The sequence below is a fragment of the Mytilus californianus genome, unplaced genomic scaffold (assembly GCF_021869535.1).
Source record: "Mytilus californianus isolate M0D057914Y unplaced genomic scaffold, xbMytCali1.0.p SCAF_15, whole genome shotgun sequence".
NCBI classification, from domain to species: Eukaryota; Metazoa; Mollusca; class Bivalvia; order Mytilida; family Mytilidae; genus Mytilus; species Mytilus californianus.
This window is the reverse complement of record NW_026262637.1, coordinates 20,112,812-20,134,086: the sequence shown is the minus strand read 5'-3', so window position 1 is coordinate 20,134,086 and position 21,275 is coordinate 20,112,812. Positions and strand designations below refer to the sequence as shown.

The following is a 21,275-nucleotide window of genomic DNA, read 5'->3' as shown; positions in this document are numbered from 1 at the left end:
TATTAAATGTACTTAAATAGGAATATTAACGTGTGGAGTGAGTGATGGCTTTATTATCTCTGAAAAGACCCTGAGTTTAAATATCATTGGCAAACCGATCGTTAGTATTTCACCACGTACATCAACAGTAACACTTGGCGATACTGTGAACATATACTGCACTGTAGTTCAATCTTATTCTGTTCTTACGTCTATCCTATGGTACAAGAATGGTGACACGTTTAATCCGAACAAAGGTAAGAAATTAACACAAATTAAATCATTATATATGTAGCAACTTACAATAGACACGTTTAAGTGGATTCCTTGTTGTCGCATTTTGATCAAGTGTTGATTCTCTTAACATTTAATAGCAGGAGATGCACCGGTCTCATTTCGTTTAGAGTTCATGCGATTTCCACGGCTTTTTCACACGTTTTTATTATCATGATTTGTATATTCTGAATGGATCTATTATATTAAAACTACGGTCACTAACTAGCGTTGTCTTCAGTATATCTTTCTTATAAGGCCATGTATTCCGGAATTTCAATACTTGGAAACGACTAAAAGATCAAAATAAAAAAAATACTGTCAATTAAAACATTAATATCTCGGTAATTTGATTTAGTCCACTTTATAATATTTTTTGATTAAAGAAGTGTTTTATCAAACACTTTTTATCACTTCCTAAAAGAAATTGTGTCTATATAAAAATAAGAATATGTGGTATGATAATATGTCAATGAGATAACTCTCCACAAGAGACCAAATGACATAGAAATTAACAACTATAGGTCACCGTACGGCCTTCAACAATGAGAAAAACCCATACCGCACAGTCGTGACCATTCTTTTAATGAAACAAAGTAAGACTAGTTCTTTCAATCGGTCCTACTTTTCATGAACAATATGACATAAGTTTGGTTGTACTTTCTTCGAAAAAGTTTCTTATCCTGTTTGACACGTTTTGGGATGATTGGCTTGTGTTCACCTATAAAATTGTAAAATTGTATGCTTTAGAATAAGAAGAAATGCTTCAGTATGACTTTTACAATTTACTCAAGAAGGATTTATAAAACACTGCTTTTCTACATTAGGTGAAGTAGTTATACGTTTAGACAATAGACATTCTAAACTGGTTATTAGTGGAATCCAAAAAAATGTTCAATATGAATGTTCTGGAATAAACAATTACGGGGAAGGAAATCGTCTCATCTCTCACATCAGCGTTATCAAACCCCACAGTAAGTGTTGACTTTTTATACTATATTGTTGTTACAACCATGTGTATGGTATCAAACAAAATGTATGTTTATGGAAAGTTCTTTAATTAAAAGTAACTGTGATATATTTGAGACAACTTCTAAATAAGGTATACAGTAATAACTTTTGAAAAAAATCCAAAAAACAATGACTAAAACTAAATGGCTCGTTTTTATGTGTATGTAGGTAGTGGTATGACGATGTATGGACGCTATATAAATTTAATCAGCGTTCAGTGGCTGGTAATAAACTCGTAGAAACCAGTATTAAAATGTTGTACGCCAGACGCCCGTTTCGTCTTCAAAACACTCATCAGTGACACTCGAATCAAAAAAGTTAAAAAGGCCAAATAAAGTACGAAGTTGAAGAGCATTGAGGACCAAAAATTCCGAAAGGTTTTGCCAAATTCAGCTAAGTAATCTATTCCCGGGAAAGAAAATCCTTAGTTATTCGAGAAATTCAAAGTTTTATCAACATTAATTTTATAATCATGACCATATCAATGATAACTCATGTCAACATATTCGAAACAATGTCAATTAAAGTACATTGGTGAAAACAGTTTTTATTATTTGCTTTTAGTTGTCTACCAGTATTGCCCAGTAGATGTCGACCAATTTGAAAGCCTCTGGGTATATACTGTTGAAAATACATTAGTTATCAATTCATGCCCTGGTGACCGTGCAGGTAACTATAATATCATTTGTAAATAAATGTTTTGTTTTATTTGTAGTGTTTTGTGAGCTCTACAATTTACGAATACTACAATAATCTCACAACTTTAATCTCAATTCATTTACATTAAAAAAAAACAAAAGACACGAAACATTGATAAATATGACTTAAATAAGAGGAAATATTAGAATACTAGTTCTTAAAATATCATCTGATGAAATTAAAATAATCAATATCAATGCATTTGTTATTTCTCCATATTGTAATATCACTAGATGTCTGATTGGCATAAGAAATCATATCTTTAATTGTCACAGTTTCTCAACGTACACCTATCATCGATTCCACATGACCGTTAGTGCAAATTTGGCATTTTTCATGTACCTTGCAGTGAAACACTAGAATCAACTTTGGAAATATTGAAAAGGTCGATAAATACATAGCAGAAAATGCTATCCCTGTCGAAACATATTGTCTCCCTCCGTATGAAATTTATGCAATTACTATTGATTTCAATCTCGTTGAAATCTGGTTGATATAGTATCAAATATTTCATGTAAATTTCTTAATAAAGTAAAAATACAATCATTGCTGACATATTTTTCTGATCGTCTTTACAAATATACATAAAAGTAGAGCACTCCGATGAATTGAAAATATTGCATCTTGACCAATGCATAAATACTTTCTCCTTATAATTTGCTACGCACTAGAAAACTTCTGATTTAAAGATGTATTACCAACTATATCTTAAAGGGTATATTTTGTATTCATATTACATCTATTTCTTATTGACTGAGATTTAGCAATCGGTGACAATGATCAAGTTGGTTTTGATAAGTTTTTTATATTTTTTTTTCTTTCTTTGTGTTTTTATTTTTTTGCTTTTTTTAAGTTTCAATAAGATTTATATAATATATATTATTTTATTGTGTACTTCTTCACATACTTTAGCCGTAGATGTCACCTCAGATCGGTGGAAATAAATACATATTCCTTCTTGTCAAATTGATTGAACGCCGCAGTCCATGTCAAATAGAAATCTATGTTTTCTTTCTGGTTTTATTTTGAAGGTTTCGATTTTATTTTGCTGAAAGAAATTAAATTGATTTAATGGTAACACAAAATAAAACATTTCTTCCGACTGATTTTCTTTTATTTTTAAATTCAACCATTGACTGTTAGGCCTTGAATCAGTGAAATAACAGACGACGCGAGAAAAGTTTGGACGAAATTAATAGTTTGTTACGTTACAAATTTATTCGCATAGAAACAGTTTAACCATCATAAATGGATGTATAAGAACATGTATATTAAATACCCAAATGAAAGCTTCTAACTGTTGATTACAATTATTTTATCATTGTTTTTGTCATATTGCTTGAAAATTAGAACGAAAGAAAAAAAAAACAAGTTGACACATATATTATCTTCGATAAGAAAGGTGACAACGTCTTATATTTTAAGGTACAGTGTCTCGATTGTGTAACAGTAATGGTGAATGGGAAGAACCAAATTACAGTACATGTATCTCAGAGGGTCTCTTAACTTTGAACGTAGAGGTATACATTTACATTTAGCCTTATCTATATGGTGGTTGTAATCAACATTATTTTTATAATTGCTTTTGCCTTCAAACATGTTTCCGTGTACATTCTTGTTTGTTTGTTTGTAGGTAGTATGCAAGATTCCAAGCTCGAGGTTTTTTCAACTTCGTTACATTCACATGTTACAGTCGATGACTATTGCAGGCAATGGGCTAAACGCGAAAAAGAAGACGTAGATACTCTTTCCAAATGGGTTAAAGCTGTGAGGTCGTTGATACAAATTAGAATGGGTCTTTAAATACACATGCTACATCGATCTTCAGAGACCCAAATTTTGCTAAGCACCTGTCCTACCTCCATGACAAATAAGTGTTGTCCCCGCAGATAACAGCATCGTTTTTTGTGTGTAAATCACATATTACATAAACTGCTTGATAAAGGAATTAGGTATTGACTTGGATAACTTGGAAACTCAACATATGAGTCAACGACACTTACCAAGGGGGAAATCCTGAATAATCATATGTCTGCTCTATGTTCCTTTGGAATTTGAACTGGATCTTCCTTCACTGTATTGTATACCTATATTACATACGTGTCCCTACAAACAACGTTACATAGATGGGTCTTCAATTTGCTCCACGAAACCTCTTTCTAAATTATCAACGTCAATTATATCAGCAATTAAAACCGGGCTTCAAAGTTATTGTGAAACTATCTACTCTAGGGGCGTCGCGATTCAGATGTGAATATCTGAAAATTCGTTAGAGTACATACAATCTAAGTCTCTTTCCTATTGCAATAGTATGAAAACATTTAACTTTTCCACCCTTCACACAAGTATTCCCCATTCCAAACTTAAACACAAATTGAAAGAATTTGTCCTACTTTGCTTCATTAAAGAGAATGACCAAATACAAGTATCTTGTCTTAGGGAGGGAAAAATCGTACTTTTGTAAACATTCATTTGATGCAAACAAACAATTTTCTGAATCTGATATTATCAAGATGCTTGATTGGCACCATATTTGTTACGTTTGGAGGACGTGTTTTTCAACATGAATCGACTTTCCCGTGAAACCAACTTTGCTCCTCTTCTTTCCGACTTGTTTCCTTATTCATATGAGGGTGAATTCATGCAGGAGCTTCTTAGGAAGAATGAAAAGAAGCTATCATTATCCTTTAACTTCACGTTCCGCTATATACTCTAAAAATTCAGAAATTATTGTGTTCATCGATTTTTCAGATTTTTGCAGAGTTAACAAAATTGCGAGATTTATTATTGCGATTTGTGGAAAAGCTGCATACAGATATATCTGTCATATATCAGAATGCGAGTTCTTATTATTGCGATGTTTACCCCGTCGTATTATTCGAAATTAAAAAAAAACCTCCCAATAATTTCTGTATTTACAGTAGATGATGTCTTTTCACTAAATAATTCAAAGTTTGGTGACTATATTGAACTTATCTATCCCATCGAACTTGAAATAAAGGATACAATAGATACAGTCAAGTCTGCCTTATACTTTGACTTACATCTAGAAATTGACAATGAAGGTCGGTTGGGAACAAAACTTTACGACTAAAGAGATGATTTCAGCTTTCCAATTGTGAACTGTTCATTTCTATGAAGAAATACTCCAGTATCATCTGCATATGGACTATATATCTCCCATGTGATTCAGTATGCCAGAGCTTGCATTTCCTATCATGATTTGCTTGATAGAGGGTTGCTACTTACAAGGAAGCTGTTGAACCAAGAGTTCCAAGTGGTGAAGTTGAAATCATCCCTTCGAAAATTATACGGAAGCCGTTACATGTTGGTTGGCCGTTATTGAGTACTAGTACATATGACAACGGATATTTTCCAAAAAAAAATGAAAACAACACGTTTTAAATTTCATGCTTCCGAAGCGCATTTCTGGATTTACCTTCACCAGGAACTCTCAAAGCCGAATATTTGAAAGCCAAAGATGCATAGGAACCGAAACAGTTGAAAAGTTCCAACTGTTGTAACCAACAATCATGTCCTCTTTTCCTCGAATGTGACCTACCAAATTAGACTTATCACCAGGTTTATACGTACATGAGCAACACGACGGGTGCCACATGTGGAGCATGATCTGCTTACCCTTCCGGAGCACCTGAGACACCCCCGGTTTTTTGGTAGGGTTCGTGTTGCTCAGTCTTTAGTTTTCTTTGTTGTGTTTTGTGTACTGTTTGTCTTTTCGTCGATTTTCGTTTTTTGCCATAGCATTGTCAGTTTGTTTATGACTTATGAGTTTGAATATTCCTTTGGTATCTTTCGTCTCTCTTTTACAAAATGAATTAATGCAGTGTTAATCTCTAAATACCATTTACATAAGATTTTATATGAATCAGATCATCTAATTAAATTTTATTAATGATTAAAGTGCTGTATTGTTTGTACTGTATCTGAACAGATATTTGATTGAACGATATTGTATGATTTAGAGTCTACTTCTAGGAAACTATCTGTCATATTAGGTATTAAGTGGTCGATAATTCTCAAGATTGACATCTCCAAATGTTTTCAGATTTTTTTTTCATTTTTGAGGGCTATGATCTATATCATGCTGTAGTGATTTACAACTCTTCTGTTCCTTTAAGGTATTGTTGTCAAATCCAACAGTTTTGCCTAATCGGTTACTCGGATAATCTTTCGACCGATTAACCGGTTAACCGGTAGTAAAGTTGATGTTTAAAAGCCTTATCTATAGTACCCTACACATGTACGTTTTTATGATACAATAAAGTTTATTCTTGGGCGTTATAAGGCTAGGCTTTGAGCATTCCTGGTGAATTCTACCGTATCTACTATGAAGTTTGTAATAACTTCAGATTGAGAAGATGAAAATCTTCTTGATCTCGTTGAATTGACAATGTCTGAAACCGTTGATTGTTTCATTTTCTCTGGTGTCTCAGAAAATAATGTGGAGTGTTTCAATTTGAGATGATTAAGCGCGTTACTCGTACCACCAAATATACATTAATTCCATTCACATGATTTGCATTTCACCATTTTTGAGCCGGCATTCGTTCAAAGTATGACAAAACGTTGGACAATGGATGTGGCAAATTAACATGATGGTCTACGTAATGTTAAATCAAAAATGAAATATTGAAGTAAATCGTACTGAAAATGATATCAGCTTACAACTGTTCAAAATACATGTATGCTTATTATGTTTACTTTAGATCTTGCCCCGAGCTGATCGCAAGTTGCCTTTGTTCAAATCTATTAGAATTGAAAAAAATGTCTGGTTAACCGGTTAGCGTTTTTGGAATTCGATACTTGTTCCTTATCCTCTTTTAAATTCTTTTAATTACACTTTTTTATTTGTAGACGGATTTCCTGAAAAATGGTATTGAAGTAAAAGATGTGAACAACATTCTTGTTGATTTAAACAAAATAACAGAACCAGATATACCCGGAGACTTGACATCAGGGGAATTGGATATTTCTTCTTCAATACTCGATAACATTGCTAGTCATGCAAAAGAAAAAACAGAAAGTATTTCTATTGACCAGTTGGAGGTATATAAATATTATTTACATGAATAACAAAGAGAAAAAACCCTGAGAAAAACACACACAAAAAGCTCATGTGAAATTTCCTCAACAAACACACGCAAACACCTTCAGCAATTGAAACAATGAACGCATATTGTATGTTTGATTCGTTTTTCAAACTTTATTTAATACTTTTTTTGCTATCTCAACATTGACAGATTGAAATCACATTCCTTTGATAGATTCTTATTCTGACGCAGTCATTATTAATTTCGGTTTGTGACCCATTTATAAAGGACGCTTCACTATGGTAACGGCATGCATGATGTCACAAATCTTTAATCTGATTGGACGAAATAACGGAATTGAACAAAAACCAACAAAAAAGATATACGCTACAATAAAAGGAAAACATTACGAACATAAAACCAAACTTAAAAATTATCCATATAAATAAAAATAATTTCAGGTAAAGAAGGTGCCATTATCACCACTGTCAAATTGTTTGGATTTTGTATGCTTAGCCTTTAATACATGAGTAGGTAAATATCACTGATAGGTTCGTTAGATCTACCAGGTCAATTAGGCTATTAAGATCTATTATAATTAATAGCTCGAGAGCTATAAATATATCTTATCGACTAAAACTTCCAAGGCGTAATCATAATCTCAGAGAGTACAAAATAATACACTTGAAATCTGGGACTATTATATATTATGTACCAGTTGAAATAAAGAATGTCAAGATACATGTATCGCAAATTTAATTACTTGGCAAAAGCTGTATTATATAGATCATCAACCTTGGGCGTCCGTCCGTCCCCGATATACACACCGAAATAGGTTGCAACTTGTTAGAGTTGTTCTTGATATATAGTTATAATTGACATTTTTTAATTCATGGCTCTAAACTATTTCAAGTTTGTTATTCATTACAGATCGTAACCTACTTATATCTCATGTTTATGTCTATTTCACAGCAATAGGTACTTCTTTATCTGTGAAAAAAACCTCTAGATATATATATGCATTTAGTTAAGTACCATGCAGTATATAATTTAATTCTTTATCGTCAAATTGTGTGCAATTTTTTTTAAGTATGATAAAAAAAAAACTGATAAAGATTTATGGTTTGTTTTAAACTCTATGCTCACATCAGAATGCGTCAGATATCTTTCTTAAAGATAGTACTTGTTACATATATGACTTTTCAAGATTTTTGTGTCATCCTGTGATAACCTTTTGGTAGAAAAGAATATACCAAGCTGGAAGCAGTTGAAACAATTAGTAAGTACAAGTGACAAAGAATCAGCTTCAGTTATTTAATATCATATGCAGTAGCGTTTAGTTCTAGATGAAAATGTTTTTTTTCTTTGCGTGTCACAAAATTTATTTTCGTTGTAAATATCAATAACCTATCATAGTACTGATGTCTATGAAAGTAAATTAGAGTCAACAGTAAATGACCGATACTCAAATCTCACAAATCTATTCCAACATACAAATCAAGGTAAAAACAGAACCATTAACTCTAATCGAATCGAAACCGGTGCGTCCTCAGGGTAAACGTCTCCTGCTATGCTTCTATAACCATCGAAATCGCGTGAACGCAAACAAAAGAACGTTCTTGAGTTGGAGTTAAAGATGTGAACTGGTTCCACATCTTCTAATTTTTATAATACATATTTTTCTGTAAATTGACTGTAAATAAATAACACTTTTAAATCGTACAAAGCATTAAAGCTTTTTCTACCCCTCAGCTATGTTTGCACAGGTATTTTGGAATTTTTGGTTTCCTTTGCTCCTTATCTACTTTATCAAATTGGTCTTCAATAAATTAACAGTACCAATTTTTCTGCAACAGATGCGCATTTCGACAATAAACGTCTCTTCAGTGATGCCCGAGGCCAAAATATTTGAAAATCCAAATTATTATTGAAAAGATGAAGAGCTATAATCCAAAATTGGTAAAAAAAAAGTATAGCCAAACTGTTTTGCTTCCGGCACCACTTATGAGTTGTAGGTGGGTGAATAAAATGCGCGTCTGTCGTTATTATGAGTTTTTTCACCAGTTGCATTGATAGGGTAAGCATGCATAAAACCGATAAATGATAAGCCTCATTATCTAACTTCAATAACATATAAAATATTACAGTATCTTAAGGTGAGCTAAAATAATTCAATTCGGTAGAAAACATTCACAGAAATGTGAGCTGTTATTTGACATGATTATTAAATATTTCAAATATTTTTTTTAATTTAAAGAATGAATAATGTATATTTGGTATAGAATTTCACGGGTGTAACAGCCATTGCAAAAGCCGTCACAGTGTACACAAAAGCGTATACGAATGTTAATGACAGTGTGTTTCAAAGGACTGTACAGAAAGACCAGTTAGGTTGGTATTAGAATAAAGCAATTGTCAAATAGACAATTAACTAACGACATATATGGATATGAATATAAGATCTTTGTTTTGCAAGTAATTGAATAATTCTGCATATCTCAACAAAGATTTAAATCTCAACGAAATCAAAATAACTCACAAGGAAATGTCTTATCATCTTTCTTTTCAGAGAGTAGAACAGTCAGTCAGGTCACCTAAATATAAGGCGAGGTCTGGTACACTTCTATGAAGCATCAATTCAAGGTCAACATACGGTCTTAAAAAAATGAAACCTTTTTTTTTTCATTTTTTTTTTTCATCTTTTGTATTACTTTCACACATTAATAGATTTGTAGCGCTCATCAAAACAAAAATTTAACATGAAGAAAATTCTTGTGATGTAATCTTTCAAATAACCAAAAACAACAACGAGAACGTACTGACACACAAACATAATTCAAATTAAGGGAAGATGCATCAAACGTCTGAGTAAAAATGTTCCCCGAGTCACTTGTTCTCATTATTGGCCAAATAAGTTATCTTGTCAATGTAAATCGAAATCTATCAATGGAGAGGAGAATATAAATTTTACTTGTCTGTTGCATTTCAGTTGTTCAAGTCGGGAAGGTTTTATATGAAGATATAACATTTCCCAAGAAAACTCAAGTGTTACCTGATTGGATAACAGAATCGGCAAATCAAGTAACGTTAAGCAAAGATAACTTCGAAGGTAATTTTTCCTCTCTTAAAAGTTGCATGTTTTTCTGTTTCCTGCTCGACTGACAATTTAGCAAGCAGACAGTTTTCAACTCTCTACTCAAAGCTTACTTGTTCGGTCTTTTTCCAAAAGCTATGGCTGCTTCCTGTTCGACTTACATTTTAGCAAGCAGACTTCTCAAAACTGACTTGTTTGGAAAACCTTATGAAAGTAAAATACAAAAATCTGCATAAATGTTATATTGGCTGTTGTCTGCTCTATGGTCGGGTTGTTGTCTCTTTGACACATTCTCCATTTCCATTCTCAATTTTATAAACATTTTTTTAATGTACCTAAGGTGTTTATTCATTCAGCTATTAGACGAAAATGTCTACTTAAAACCTACCTTGGTGTTGTTTGATTTCTAAAAATTGAAGTGATGTGAATGTTCGAAAATATAATTAAGAGGTTGGATTTCCTCATTTCAATATTTTGATTTTTAATCATAACATATTCTTAGTCCAAGCCTATACCAATAATCTATATCAGTTGACGCCACATAAAACCGAATGCTCTGCTTATAGAGGCGTATTTTAGATAAACCACACTTTTTACAGTTCAGGATTATAAAAAGCAGCAACTGAAAATATCCCATCTAAAAATATGCGCGTACATTACTAGTTGTTTGATCGGTAGTGCATGCATAGCAGTAGACACCTACCCTGAACAACCGTCTACAAAAAACAACAGAAAAAAACAAAAACTGAAAAAAAAACTGAGCAACACGAATCCCATCAAAAACCGGGGTGATCTCAGGTGCTTTGTAAGGGTAAGTAGGTCCTGCTCCACATGTGAGTGACACACGTATTGTTTCTCATGTAAGTACGAATTCGGTGATAAGTCTTTTTCGGTTACATTCCATATTCAAGAGAAAAAAAAGGGATTGTGGTTAAGGCAATTGGAAACTTATCCGTCGTCATCTGTGGAACAGATATTCTATAACAATCAACCAACTTGTGATGGCGTCTGTAACATTTTTGAAGGGATGACTTCAACTTCTCTGCTTGGAACACTTGGTTTCATAGCTTTATAGTTTCATAAGTGGAATGTTCTTTTAATGCATATTGCTTTTATACCTCCTCCGTTTTTGATTCTTACATGTTCTATCATGATTTCTTTTTACTACATATAACCTATTAAAGGATCTTAATGGCGAACTTGGTTACTTCTTTGACGATTTTACTGACTCTACTGTGATAAGGTTAACTGTTATGGCCATAGATAAGTTCAAATAGTCGTATTAAAATCCATTCTCTTTTCCTCGTTTGGGACGTAACTGATTGCGACTTACCACCACATTTGTACTTGCTATAATTACCACTGCGCGAGTTTCTTGAAGAACAGAATACTACTTACTACATGATAGTTCATTCCCGGATTTTGGAAGGGTTTGTATTACGCAATCATTGATTTTTAATTTGGTATTTTGTGGAGTATTGTTTGTTCGTCTTTTTTCCCTAGTCACTGGTGTTCTCAGTCTTTCTTCGGCTATGTTTTTTTTTATTTCACCCTTGACATCTTTCCTTTTTCACAGATTCGGTTTGGGTGATCCAGTGATATATTGTTTTCTTCTAATCATTTTAACATTACACAAAGTTCTTATACATAAGGATAATGTTTTGATATATCTGATTGTGTTTAATTAAGGGTAAGCAGATCCTGCTCCACATCTTGCACACGTCGTGTTTCTCATGTAAGTATTAATTCGGTGATCAGTCTGTTTCGGTTACATTCCACATTACTCTAAAATTGCTTAATTATTCGTTCAATTAATAACAGTACTTCATGGAAAATCCAAGTACAAACAAAGAACAAATGACATCTAGATGTCACATACATTTTACATGTTTTACAATATGAAATTATTCTTTAATTGATGCCATGACTTTAATGTGTATGTGAAAAAAGTGGTCGGTTTTGACCAATAGGTGACAGTTTTTGGTTTGTACTATAGGGTAAATTTGTATGAAATTTGATGTACAATATGTTTACAATGATCGTGATAATCACCTTTACATTTCATATGTATTGGCTAACATTGCATACATTTTTTTATCATGACAGGACAGCAACCAGTCGGATATAGTACAACATATTACAGAAATATTTCGAATTTATTTCATGAATATTATTTGTCAGAAGGGTAGGTTTTTGTCTTAGTTTTGGTAAGCTTAAGATACCAAACCATTTGCTGTGGGAAAAGAAGATACCGATGAGGCGATCAAAATTCGAAGGACAGATGACACTTTTACACAAAGACAAACAATGTTACACAATAAATTACACATAAAACAAGCAATGAGAAACATGAACATCACCCAAATGCCGATGTTAAAATTGGGATTAGAAAAACGAAAACTAGAGGACAATACACAAACAAAACAATTAACAGCAACCACACAAACGTCGCACGTGCAAATTTATCTCTCATGTAGATTGATTGTTTCAGAAATAAAAATCGTTGTTTTATTATTGGTTAATTTTGATAGGAATGGTACAATATAGGTGTGTATTCTAGCTATAGGTTAACATGTTCTGAGTACTTCATTTGAATGGTATCAATCAAAATCACTAATTTTTGTGCTTGCGTTTTAAGATTCAAACTATAATTGTGTTGCCTATATGCTTCAAATTTAATAATACTTTGTCACTCTATTCATTATATTTATGTTGAATACAATACTTGTTTGTTTATTGTTTACAGATCGGTTACAGCTACTAATGGAAGTTATGATGTAAACTCAGTAGTAATAGATTTTTCGATAGAACCTACGCCAACAAGTTTACAACGTCCACTGGTTATAAAATTTGAACATGTACAGGTATGTCTACATTAGAAGCCATGTTATATCTAGTATGTTCATCCTGTTTTAGAGGGATATACTCTGATTTAAAAACGGCAAATGTGAGCTGACCATAATACTCAAATTACAGATATATTCATAATTAGCACGAAAAAAAGTAATGTATACGATAATGAGACGACTTCCAAACGACATAAACCACCAAACGATATCTAAATCAGGTTAAATCTTTGTGTATATATATCCTTAAAGTAAAAGTCTCGCTGTACCATTTAACATGTACTACCCCGTATAATTTAAGCATTGTAATTTATATAACACTGATATTCCAGAGGCTGATTCAAGTTAGATTAAATGCTGGTGTCGAAATGGAAGGAATGTACAGGAAGTTATTTGATTTCAAAAGTCATATAAAACGAGTTTATAATCTTAAGGAAATTATTTGACCAATACATGCACATAAATGTGGAAGGGGAAAATCAATAAAGTCCTTTGTGCACGTATTTTACTTTTATTACTAAGCCATAACGTATAATCGACAAAAAAAAATATTTCATTTGGTTCTGTTGAATAAAAACTTTGGCTGTTAATTAACTTTCGGCTTTTGTTGATCGTGACCTTGATAAACAACCAACAAAGAACCATGGAGCACTTGTATAAAACGTAAATGGTAGAGCGAAGTATATGTGGGTTATTTTATCATTTTTCATGCGTTCCCATATCTGAATGTAACTCTTTCTTAACAGTTTTTTTTCTCTTTTAGAATCGGTTAATACTTTCTTCCTTCCATATTTGTTTACTTTTTTTTATTACTGCATTTTGGAAAGCTGTCAGTGCATTGGAGTACGGAAAACAATAAATCAATAGCAGTACTGAAAATTTCGATATGATAAACGATGTACACGTGTATAACGTTTAAACGTATTCATCTTTTATTTTTGTTAAATTTGAAGTATTATATTACTTATATTATTTTAAAAGAAAGCCTAAACTTTAATCTTTAATATTGGTCCGAACTTGACATGTTTTGCAATTGCCTCTTTATTTATCTTTTCATTTAAAGTTTAGAAAACTGGTAGTTATCCCTTTTGGTGTTCTTTTTTATTTTTGATCATTTTATTATCTCATAATAAGGAAAGACAGTAAACGGGAAATATTACCACCAAAGACACTTAAAACTGCTACACAAATTTTTTCTTGATGATCAAAATGCTTTCTCAAATTGTCTGTTTATTTTTAAATTACAGGTCAATTACTCAAATCCTGTCTGTGCATTTTGGGATTTTGATGCTTTGTAAGTCCATGATACATTAAATTAGATCACAATAGTTTCAAAAATAACAAATTTTCAAATGTTAATTGATACACTGCGAGTGCATTGAACAGTAAAGATACGTGTGTATTTTTTGCAGCTGATTAATCTGTGTTACAAAAATCCTTCTCTTTAAGAATAGAATTACACATAACAAAAATAAAGTAAAACAACCAGTTATAGGAAAGAAAGCATAATGAAGGTATGATTTAATCAAACAATGAACAAGTGGCTTTAAGGAAACATCAATGTTCCTTCATCTGATACTTCTGATGAAGCAGGAGAACAAAACTGATATCGTCCAAAACCTTCAATTTCTAGCACAATGCCGTTGAAAAATGCTTTTATTTTTTTCATTCATGGGCAATTTTTGCCACATTTCCTGTTTCCAATTCATAGTCTCGCTAAATTTGTCAAACTTTTAACATCAGACGTTTTGATTGAACATAGTAATATATTTCTTCACATGTTCACTATTTACACTAATGTCTATGTAACTTTTATTTCGTCCAGGAGTATGTTAATGCTCCTTGCGTAACCCATCAGTAAGACATTGGAAAAAATAACAAATACGAATACTTTTACTTGGGTTTAAATATACAAAATTCATTAAAGAGTATCTAACTATCGTGCTTTGATAATGCTGTTCCTTTGCTTTTGGTGTGGTTTTTTTTCTGTGCATGTACTGATTTTGTGTCATGAATGGTACCCCCATAGCCTTTGTTTTTCTATTATATACGAACAATGGAATAATAGTTTTGAATTATATTTTTTAAGATTTAATCTTATTACAGAAACACCCCTAACGGTGCATGGTCTTTTTCTGGTTCAAAATTAGTAACGACATCAGAAGGAGTAACAGTATGCCAGTATGACCACACTACTAATTTTGCACTACTAATGAGTCCAGGAAGAGCAGTGAGTATTGACTGAATGCTGCAATATAATCTAATGATATTCCGATATCAATAAGTTTCTGTAAGAAATATTTCATTATTAACATACTGATTACTACATTGGATTTTTTAGTTCACCTGATTCAAAGGATAAAGGGAGCCTTTCTCATCCCTTGGCGTCCGTTGCCAGTCGTCCGTCGTCCGTTTACTTTTTAAAACATATTTGCCCTCTGAAAGTACTTAATCAATTGGAACCAAGTCAGGAGCATGTAGTTTAGTGGTTGTCGTTGTTTCATGTCTGTCATATTTGTTTTTCGTAAATTGTTTTGTTATAAACTAGGCCGTTAGTTTTCTCAATTGAATTGCTTCATATTTTTCATGTCGGGGCCTTTTATAGCCGACTATACGGTATGGGTTTTTCTCATTGTTGAAAGCCATACGGTTGTCTATAATTGAACTTTGAACATAGACCCAGTTGAGCGACACAAGCTCTTTAGAGCCTTTATTTTGATGGGAAAAATTATTCAAACATTACTCTAACTTTCTTGAGACTGGATATCGGAAACACAAAATAATCTTTAATAATTCAAATCTTTCACCATGAGTTGATAATACTGATAATGTGAACCTTCCAGAATCTTGTGAATAAAAACATAGCTATATTTTCATATTGAAGCCACCTTTTGATAATATTAGAATATAAACATCACACGTATAAAGTGTACCAAAGATATAGAAATTTATAAAAAAAAAATGCAGAATGACTTTAGACTTTGGTTAATAGAAATATACAGAAGATTATGGAGTTTTGTGCCATTGATTGGGCTGCTGTCCAATTGATGGTTATCCCACATATAATTCTTTTTATTCATATTCAATCTTTCTTCAAATTCATATTCTTCAAAACAAAATTTATTTATCATAGAAATTAAAAGTACATGTAATTTTATTTTTATTTGCAGTCTTCATCACACAGCTTGGTGTTAAGTAAAATATCTGCTGCTGGTTGTGGTATTTCAATCGTTTTTCTTGTTGTTACAGTCATTATTCATGCAATGTTATGGAGGTAATTAATATATCGAAGATATCAACAAAACAAATTTATAACAATTCAACACAACGTTTTGCTGAGTTAACATTTTAATTTCATAAATTGATCTGCCGTTTTAAGGATGTACACCTCTGAGGAGCCAAACATTTCTAGAATTAAACTTTTTTTCATAACCTGATTTTTGGGTTTATATGACTGTAAATCATAATTGGTGAAGAAAAAATCATATGGTGGTGCACTTCTTTTTTTGCTACAGCCATTTGAAAGTATCCAATTTTGATGATTTTCCAAATTTTCATAAATTTTCACCCATTTTTGGACTATTATCATGAAAAAAATCACAGTTTCAAAATTAAACTTTTTTTTATACTTTTTAATATAAGAAAGTCTTATAAAGTTTTGTTGCTTTTTCGTATCAAATTAACTATGTTGTCAATTTTGTAAATTTGGGATTTTTTCTCTTTTTTTAAGAACAAAAAGCATATTATTTCAACTTCGTTGTTATAAATGATTGAAAAAATGCAAATCTAAGAAATTTGAAAAGAAAAAATTGATATGGGATGTACATGAATCTGGTAAAATCATTTCTTGTACCCCTCACCCAATTTCTCAACATTTTGGCTAATGAGACTGACTATATTGGTTATAAAATTTGAAAATTTTATATTGAAAAACTATTTATTGTAAATACACATTATATTTCACAGAGTTAAGTTTGATTATAATATTTTTTGAATTCATTGATATTTTCCACTTGTATCACATGTTTTGGAAATAGTTCCAGAACGTGAATTCAACGAGACTGAAACGTCAGAAGAATACATCCTTAAGTTGTTTCGTTTTTAATACATCTTTATATTAACGTGTTTTCTTACCATGTGAATGAATACATAACATCTTCAAAAAATTAAGACTTTCTGAAGAAAAATTAACAATCTCTTTAATCATCACATCTAAAACAAAATATTTTAATGAACACATATTATATCAACATAAATACAGTATGAATATATAAACACAAAAATTTTAACCGTGTACTGTAGACATTGTACTTCATTTCTGTCCATACTGCTGTAGTGTATCCGAAACATAGAATCCTTTATAAAGGAGACCGCACCAACATAATAAATCATGAATTCCTACCCTAAAATTATATCTTAGTTGATCGCATTGATAGTAAACAGTGGCGGATCCAGGAGGAGGGGTTTGGTTGGAACCCCCCTTTTTTTGACGATCAATGCATTTGAATGGGGACATATAGTTGGACCCCCCCCCCCCCTTCCCCTTTTATAAATGGCTGGATCCGTCCTAGGTAAATTTTCAGGTAGTAAACCCTTGTTAAACTTAAAATATCACATTTATTAAAGTATACAACATTAAAACTTAGGAACAAATTAAATTAATATAAATATATTATCACTTAGCGAAACGAGATTAAATACGGCAATGAGACCAACTTCTGGTTTGCACGTATCCTGTATTATTCGATTCCAAAGACGTATTCAGAATATGATTAAAATATGCCAACATATCATATCAGAATAAAGATTTAATATTATGTAATGAACATTTAGAATTTGATTAAGTATCTGTATGAATGATTTTTGTGTTATTGTCTATTTTTGTAGACAACTAACATGTGATACGCGCGGAAGAAAAATAAAAAGGGATAAAGCAATCTTACTGGTTAATTTTTGTGTTGCCTTGGCAATCTCCTACATCTTATTTTTATCGGGAGTAACACGGACTGGCAATAAGGTATGTAACTTATTTAGGAGAAGGGTACATGTGAATAAGAAGAATTATGTTTCAAACAAACTTGCTGGTTGTATTCTGGTCAGAGGGGAAGAGAGAGGGATTTATGTACGTACCATATAACTGTGTATTCAAGTAAAACATTCGCCTAATCAGCAACAGTCATTTGGTTTCAGGTAAGAACTAGTAAAGAAATACACACAAGATACATGTAATATGCCGGATCAATTCTATTTTGTATTAATTTTTGTTTGAACTTGATTCAATTATTCTATTAAATTTCATATTTTGAAAATAATTTGTGCTTTACAAAACCTAAAGAAATAGAAATAAGGAGATGTAGTATGAGTACCTATAAGACAACTCTCCATCCAAGTCACAATGTGTAAAAAGTAAACAGTTATGATAGGTCAAAGTACGGCCTTCAACACGGAGCCTTGGCTCACACCGAACAGCAAGCTATAAAGGGCCCCAAAATGACTAGTGTAAAACAATTCAAACAGAAAAACCAACGGTCTATAGATATAAGAAGATGTGGTATGAGTGCCAATGAGACAACTCTCCATCCAAGTCAAAATTTATAAAAGTACACCATTATAGGTCAAAGTATCTTAATTTTTAATACATTAATTAATTTTAGAAAGTCTGCACAACTATTGCGGTACTGCTGCATTATATCTTCTTGGTAGACTTCGCCTTTATGTTAGCAGAAGGAATTGAAATTGCGATTTCCGTCCTTTTTGTTTTTGCAACATCTTCAAGAACAAAATGGCTGATACCAACATGCTGGGGTACAGTAATGCTTTTTGAACGTTATGTGATATATGTTATAACAAAAATAACGTTTATATACCGAGCACAAAAACAAACACGAACCTCACCAAAACAATCGAAAATACACATAAAAGGGAAAACATTAAAGTATATACAATGTTTATGAATATAATTATTTTTTCATTTTTCAACTGATGCTCTGCTATCTGACGGAGGATACCCAAGGGACAATCAAAGAAACTAACAACACCCTTGCACTAAACGTAAAATACATTTCAGAAAAACAAACAACAGTCTAAAATTCTACACGGAAAACTAAAGACAAATTAGCCGAACCAAAAACACGGGTTGGTCTAAGTTGGCCTGGTAGAGTCTGCAGATCCTGCTCCTGATATGGCATCCGTCGTATTATTCGTAGTTAGTAGATTTTCAGTGAAAAGTGATATTCGGTGATGTCACAATCGAAGAAAGATGACAAGGCTTCGACAATGAAAAAAAAATATATGTGGTCATCTTGTAAAGTATCTGTAAAATTTATTCTCATGGGGATGAAATGACTTTTTATTCTGAAATCAAAAGAAAACCATATATTTAATCATTTAATCATTTTTTACTTTCTGTATTTTCTCATTTCAATCATTTATTTGTAGTTTCTCCAGCTGTCATAGTCGGAATATCAATGGGTGCAACCAAACTAGACGGATATGGAAATTCTCAATAGTATTTATAATTTTCTTTATATATTTTTTAAATTTATTTCTATCTGATTAACAACACAGTGGCGGTTCCAAAAGGGGGGGTGTTCTAGGGGTTGGAACCCCCTTTTTTCTTGACGATCAATGCATTTGAATGGGGACATATAGTTGGAACCCCCCTCCCTTTATCCTGGGTTGGGACCCCCCCCCCCCCTTTTAAAAATGGCTGGATCCGCCCCTGCAACAAATACAATTAATTGATTGAATGCTTGATTGGTGTTTAACGCCACTTTCAGCACTATTGGGCAATTTCAGTGTTTATTGATTGCTGAAGCCGTAATGCCCGGAGGGAACCACCGATCTTATAATACGATTGGGGTGGAGCGCACCTGCCACGTACAGGAACAACAAATACAACAAATGTCATCCAAAGGAATTCAAATTAAAAAAAAATGCAAATTATAAAAAATACTACATTCCCTCAAGTTATTTTGAAAATCATTTCTTTTGATTATTTTCACCCATCTGAAACGGGTTTGCACATAACTGAAAGATTATTTTTAAACTTTTGAAACTATTTTTAATAATTTTTCTTAATATTGTCCTGCCAAATCTTTTATCTCAAGCATACCTAATTAAAATTGTTCCAGAAACACATGTTATGCGTACTGACATTGTTACCATATGTTTACATATAAAGGATGCTTCTAGAGCTCTCATTCAGTGCAGTATTTATAAAAAAGAAGATGTGGTATGATTGCTCATTCTTATTGTTTGCGTTTCATATACTTTTATAAAATGTATTTCAAATTAATTTGTACTAAAAAAAAACAATATCAGCAAATTGTTAGTTTAAATATTTGAATAACCGCATGGACTCATTCAAAATTAAAATGGATGTTTTAATTTTTTTCAGTTGCTGGCTTTCTGTTGAGTCCAACTTGATATGGGCATTTGTGGGACCTGTCTTAACTGTTGTTTTGGTACGAAACATAAAATGTCTATTCTTACAATAAACAAATAAATATATAAGAAGTCTTTTTATGTCCCATTTATGGGCATTATGTTTTTCAGTCTGTGCGTCCGTTCGTCTGTTCGTTCGTCCGTCCGTCCGTCCGTCCGTCTGTCCAGCTTCAGGTTAAAGTTTTTGGTCAAGGTAGTTTTTGATGAAGTTGAAGTCCAATCAACTTGAAACTTAGTACACATGTTCCTTGTGATCTTTATAATCTTAATGCCAAATTAGAGTTTTGGCCCCAATTACACGGTCCACTGAACATAGAAAATGATAGTGCGAGTGGGGCATCCTTGTACTATGGACACATTCTTGTTTTGAAAAGTATTAGAATTTGAATTTGGTAAACATTCGATTCTGCCTAAAATATGAATAATGGAGATTTGGGATATACGTCAATGAGACATCAACCCAACGACAAAGAGTGGCGTGATACCAAAGGAACATTCAAACTCATAAGTCGAAAATAAATTGACAACGCCATGGTTAAAAGGGAAAAAACAGATCAACAGATAAACAACTGTACACAAAACACAACATAGAATACAAAAGACTGAGCAACACGAACCCTACCAAAAACTGGATGTGATACAAAAATAGCAAACAAAATGTAGAGAGCAACATACAGTCTTGAACAATAGACCGATGCCTTTACAATATGGCAAGCTCTGATACGTCCTTGGTCAATAAAAATGTTAAATGAATTAAAAATAAACAATAAATAGTCTGCTAACAACACCAAATTCTTTACATTAAAGTTTTAGAAAAACACCCAAAGATGACATAACACAACCACGGACGAGTTCCGGACTTTAAACTTGCGCATG

General features: G+C 32.3%; 1 protein-coding gene across 1 annotated transcript in view; it reads left to right on the top strand.

The window, feature by feature from the left end:
* The window catches only part of LOC127725626 (adhesion G protein-coupled receptor L3-like), a 48,686-nt gene that overhangs the window by 15,901 nt on the left and 11,510 nt on the right, over positions 1 to 21,275 (top strand). The window contains exons 6-22 of the mRNA XM_052232716.1: positions 21 to 236; positions 1,080 to 1,226; positions 1,828 to 1,932; positions 3,388 to 3,482; positions 6,838 to 7,029; positions 8,221 to 8,292; positions 9,296 to 9,404; positions 10,003 to 10,122; positions 12,214 to 12,292; positions 12,854 to 12,971; positions 14,201 to 14,247; positions 15,060 to 15,183; positions 16,124 to 16,227; positions 17,841 to 17,970; positions 18,608 to 18,758; positions 19,392 to 19,461; positions 20,353 to 20,419. Coding sequence (XP_052088676.1) covers positions 21 to 236; positions 1,080 to 1,226; positions 1,828 to 1,932; positions 3,388 to 3,482; positions 6,838 to 7,029; positions 8,221 to 8,292; positions 9,296 to 9,404; positions 10,003 to 10,122; positions 12,214 to 12,292; positions 12,854 to 12,971; positions 14,201 to 14,247; positions 15,060 to 15,183; positions 16,124 to 16,227; positions 17,841 to 17,970; positions 18,608 to 18,758; positions 19,392 to 19,461; positions 20,353 to 20,419 — 1,946 coding nt within the window. The remainder of the gene's footprint in view (positions 1 to 20; positions 237 to 1,079; positions 1,227 to 1,827; positions 1,933 to 3,387; positions 3,483 to 6,837; positions 7,030 to 8,220; positions 8,293 to 9,295; positions 9,405 to 10,002; positions 10,123 to 12,213; positions 12,293 to 12,853; positions 12,972 to 14,200; positions 14,248 to 15,059; positions 15,184 to 16,123; positions 16,228 to 17,840; positions 17,971 to 18,607; positions 18,759 to 19,391; positions 19,462 to 20,352; positions 20,420 to 21,275) is intronic.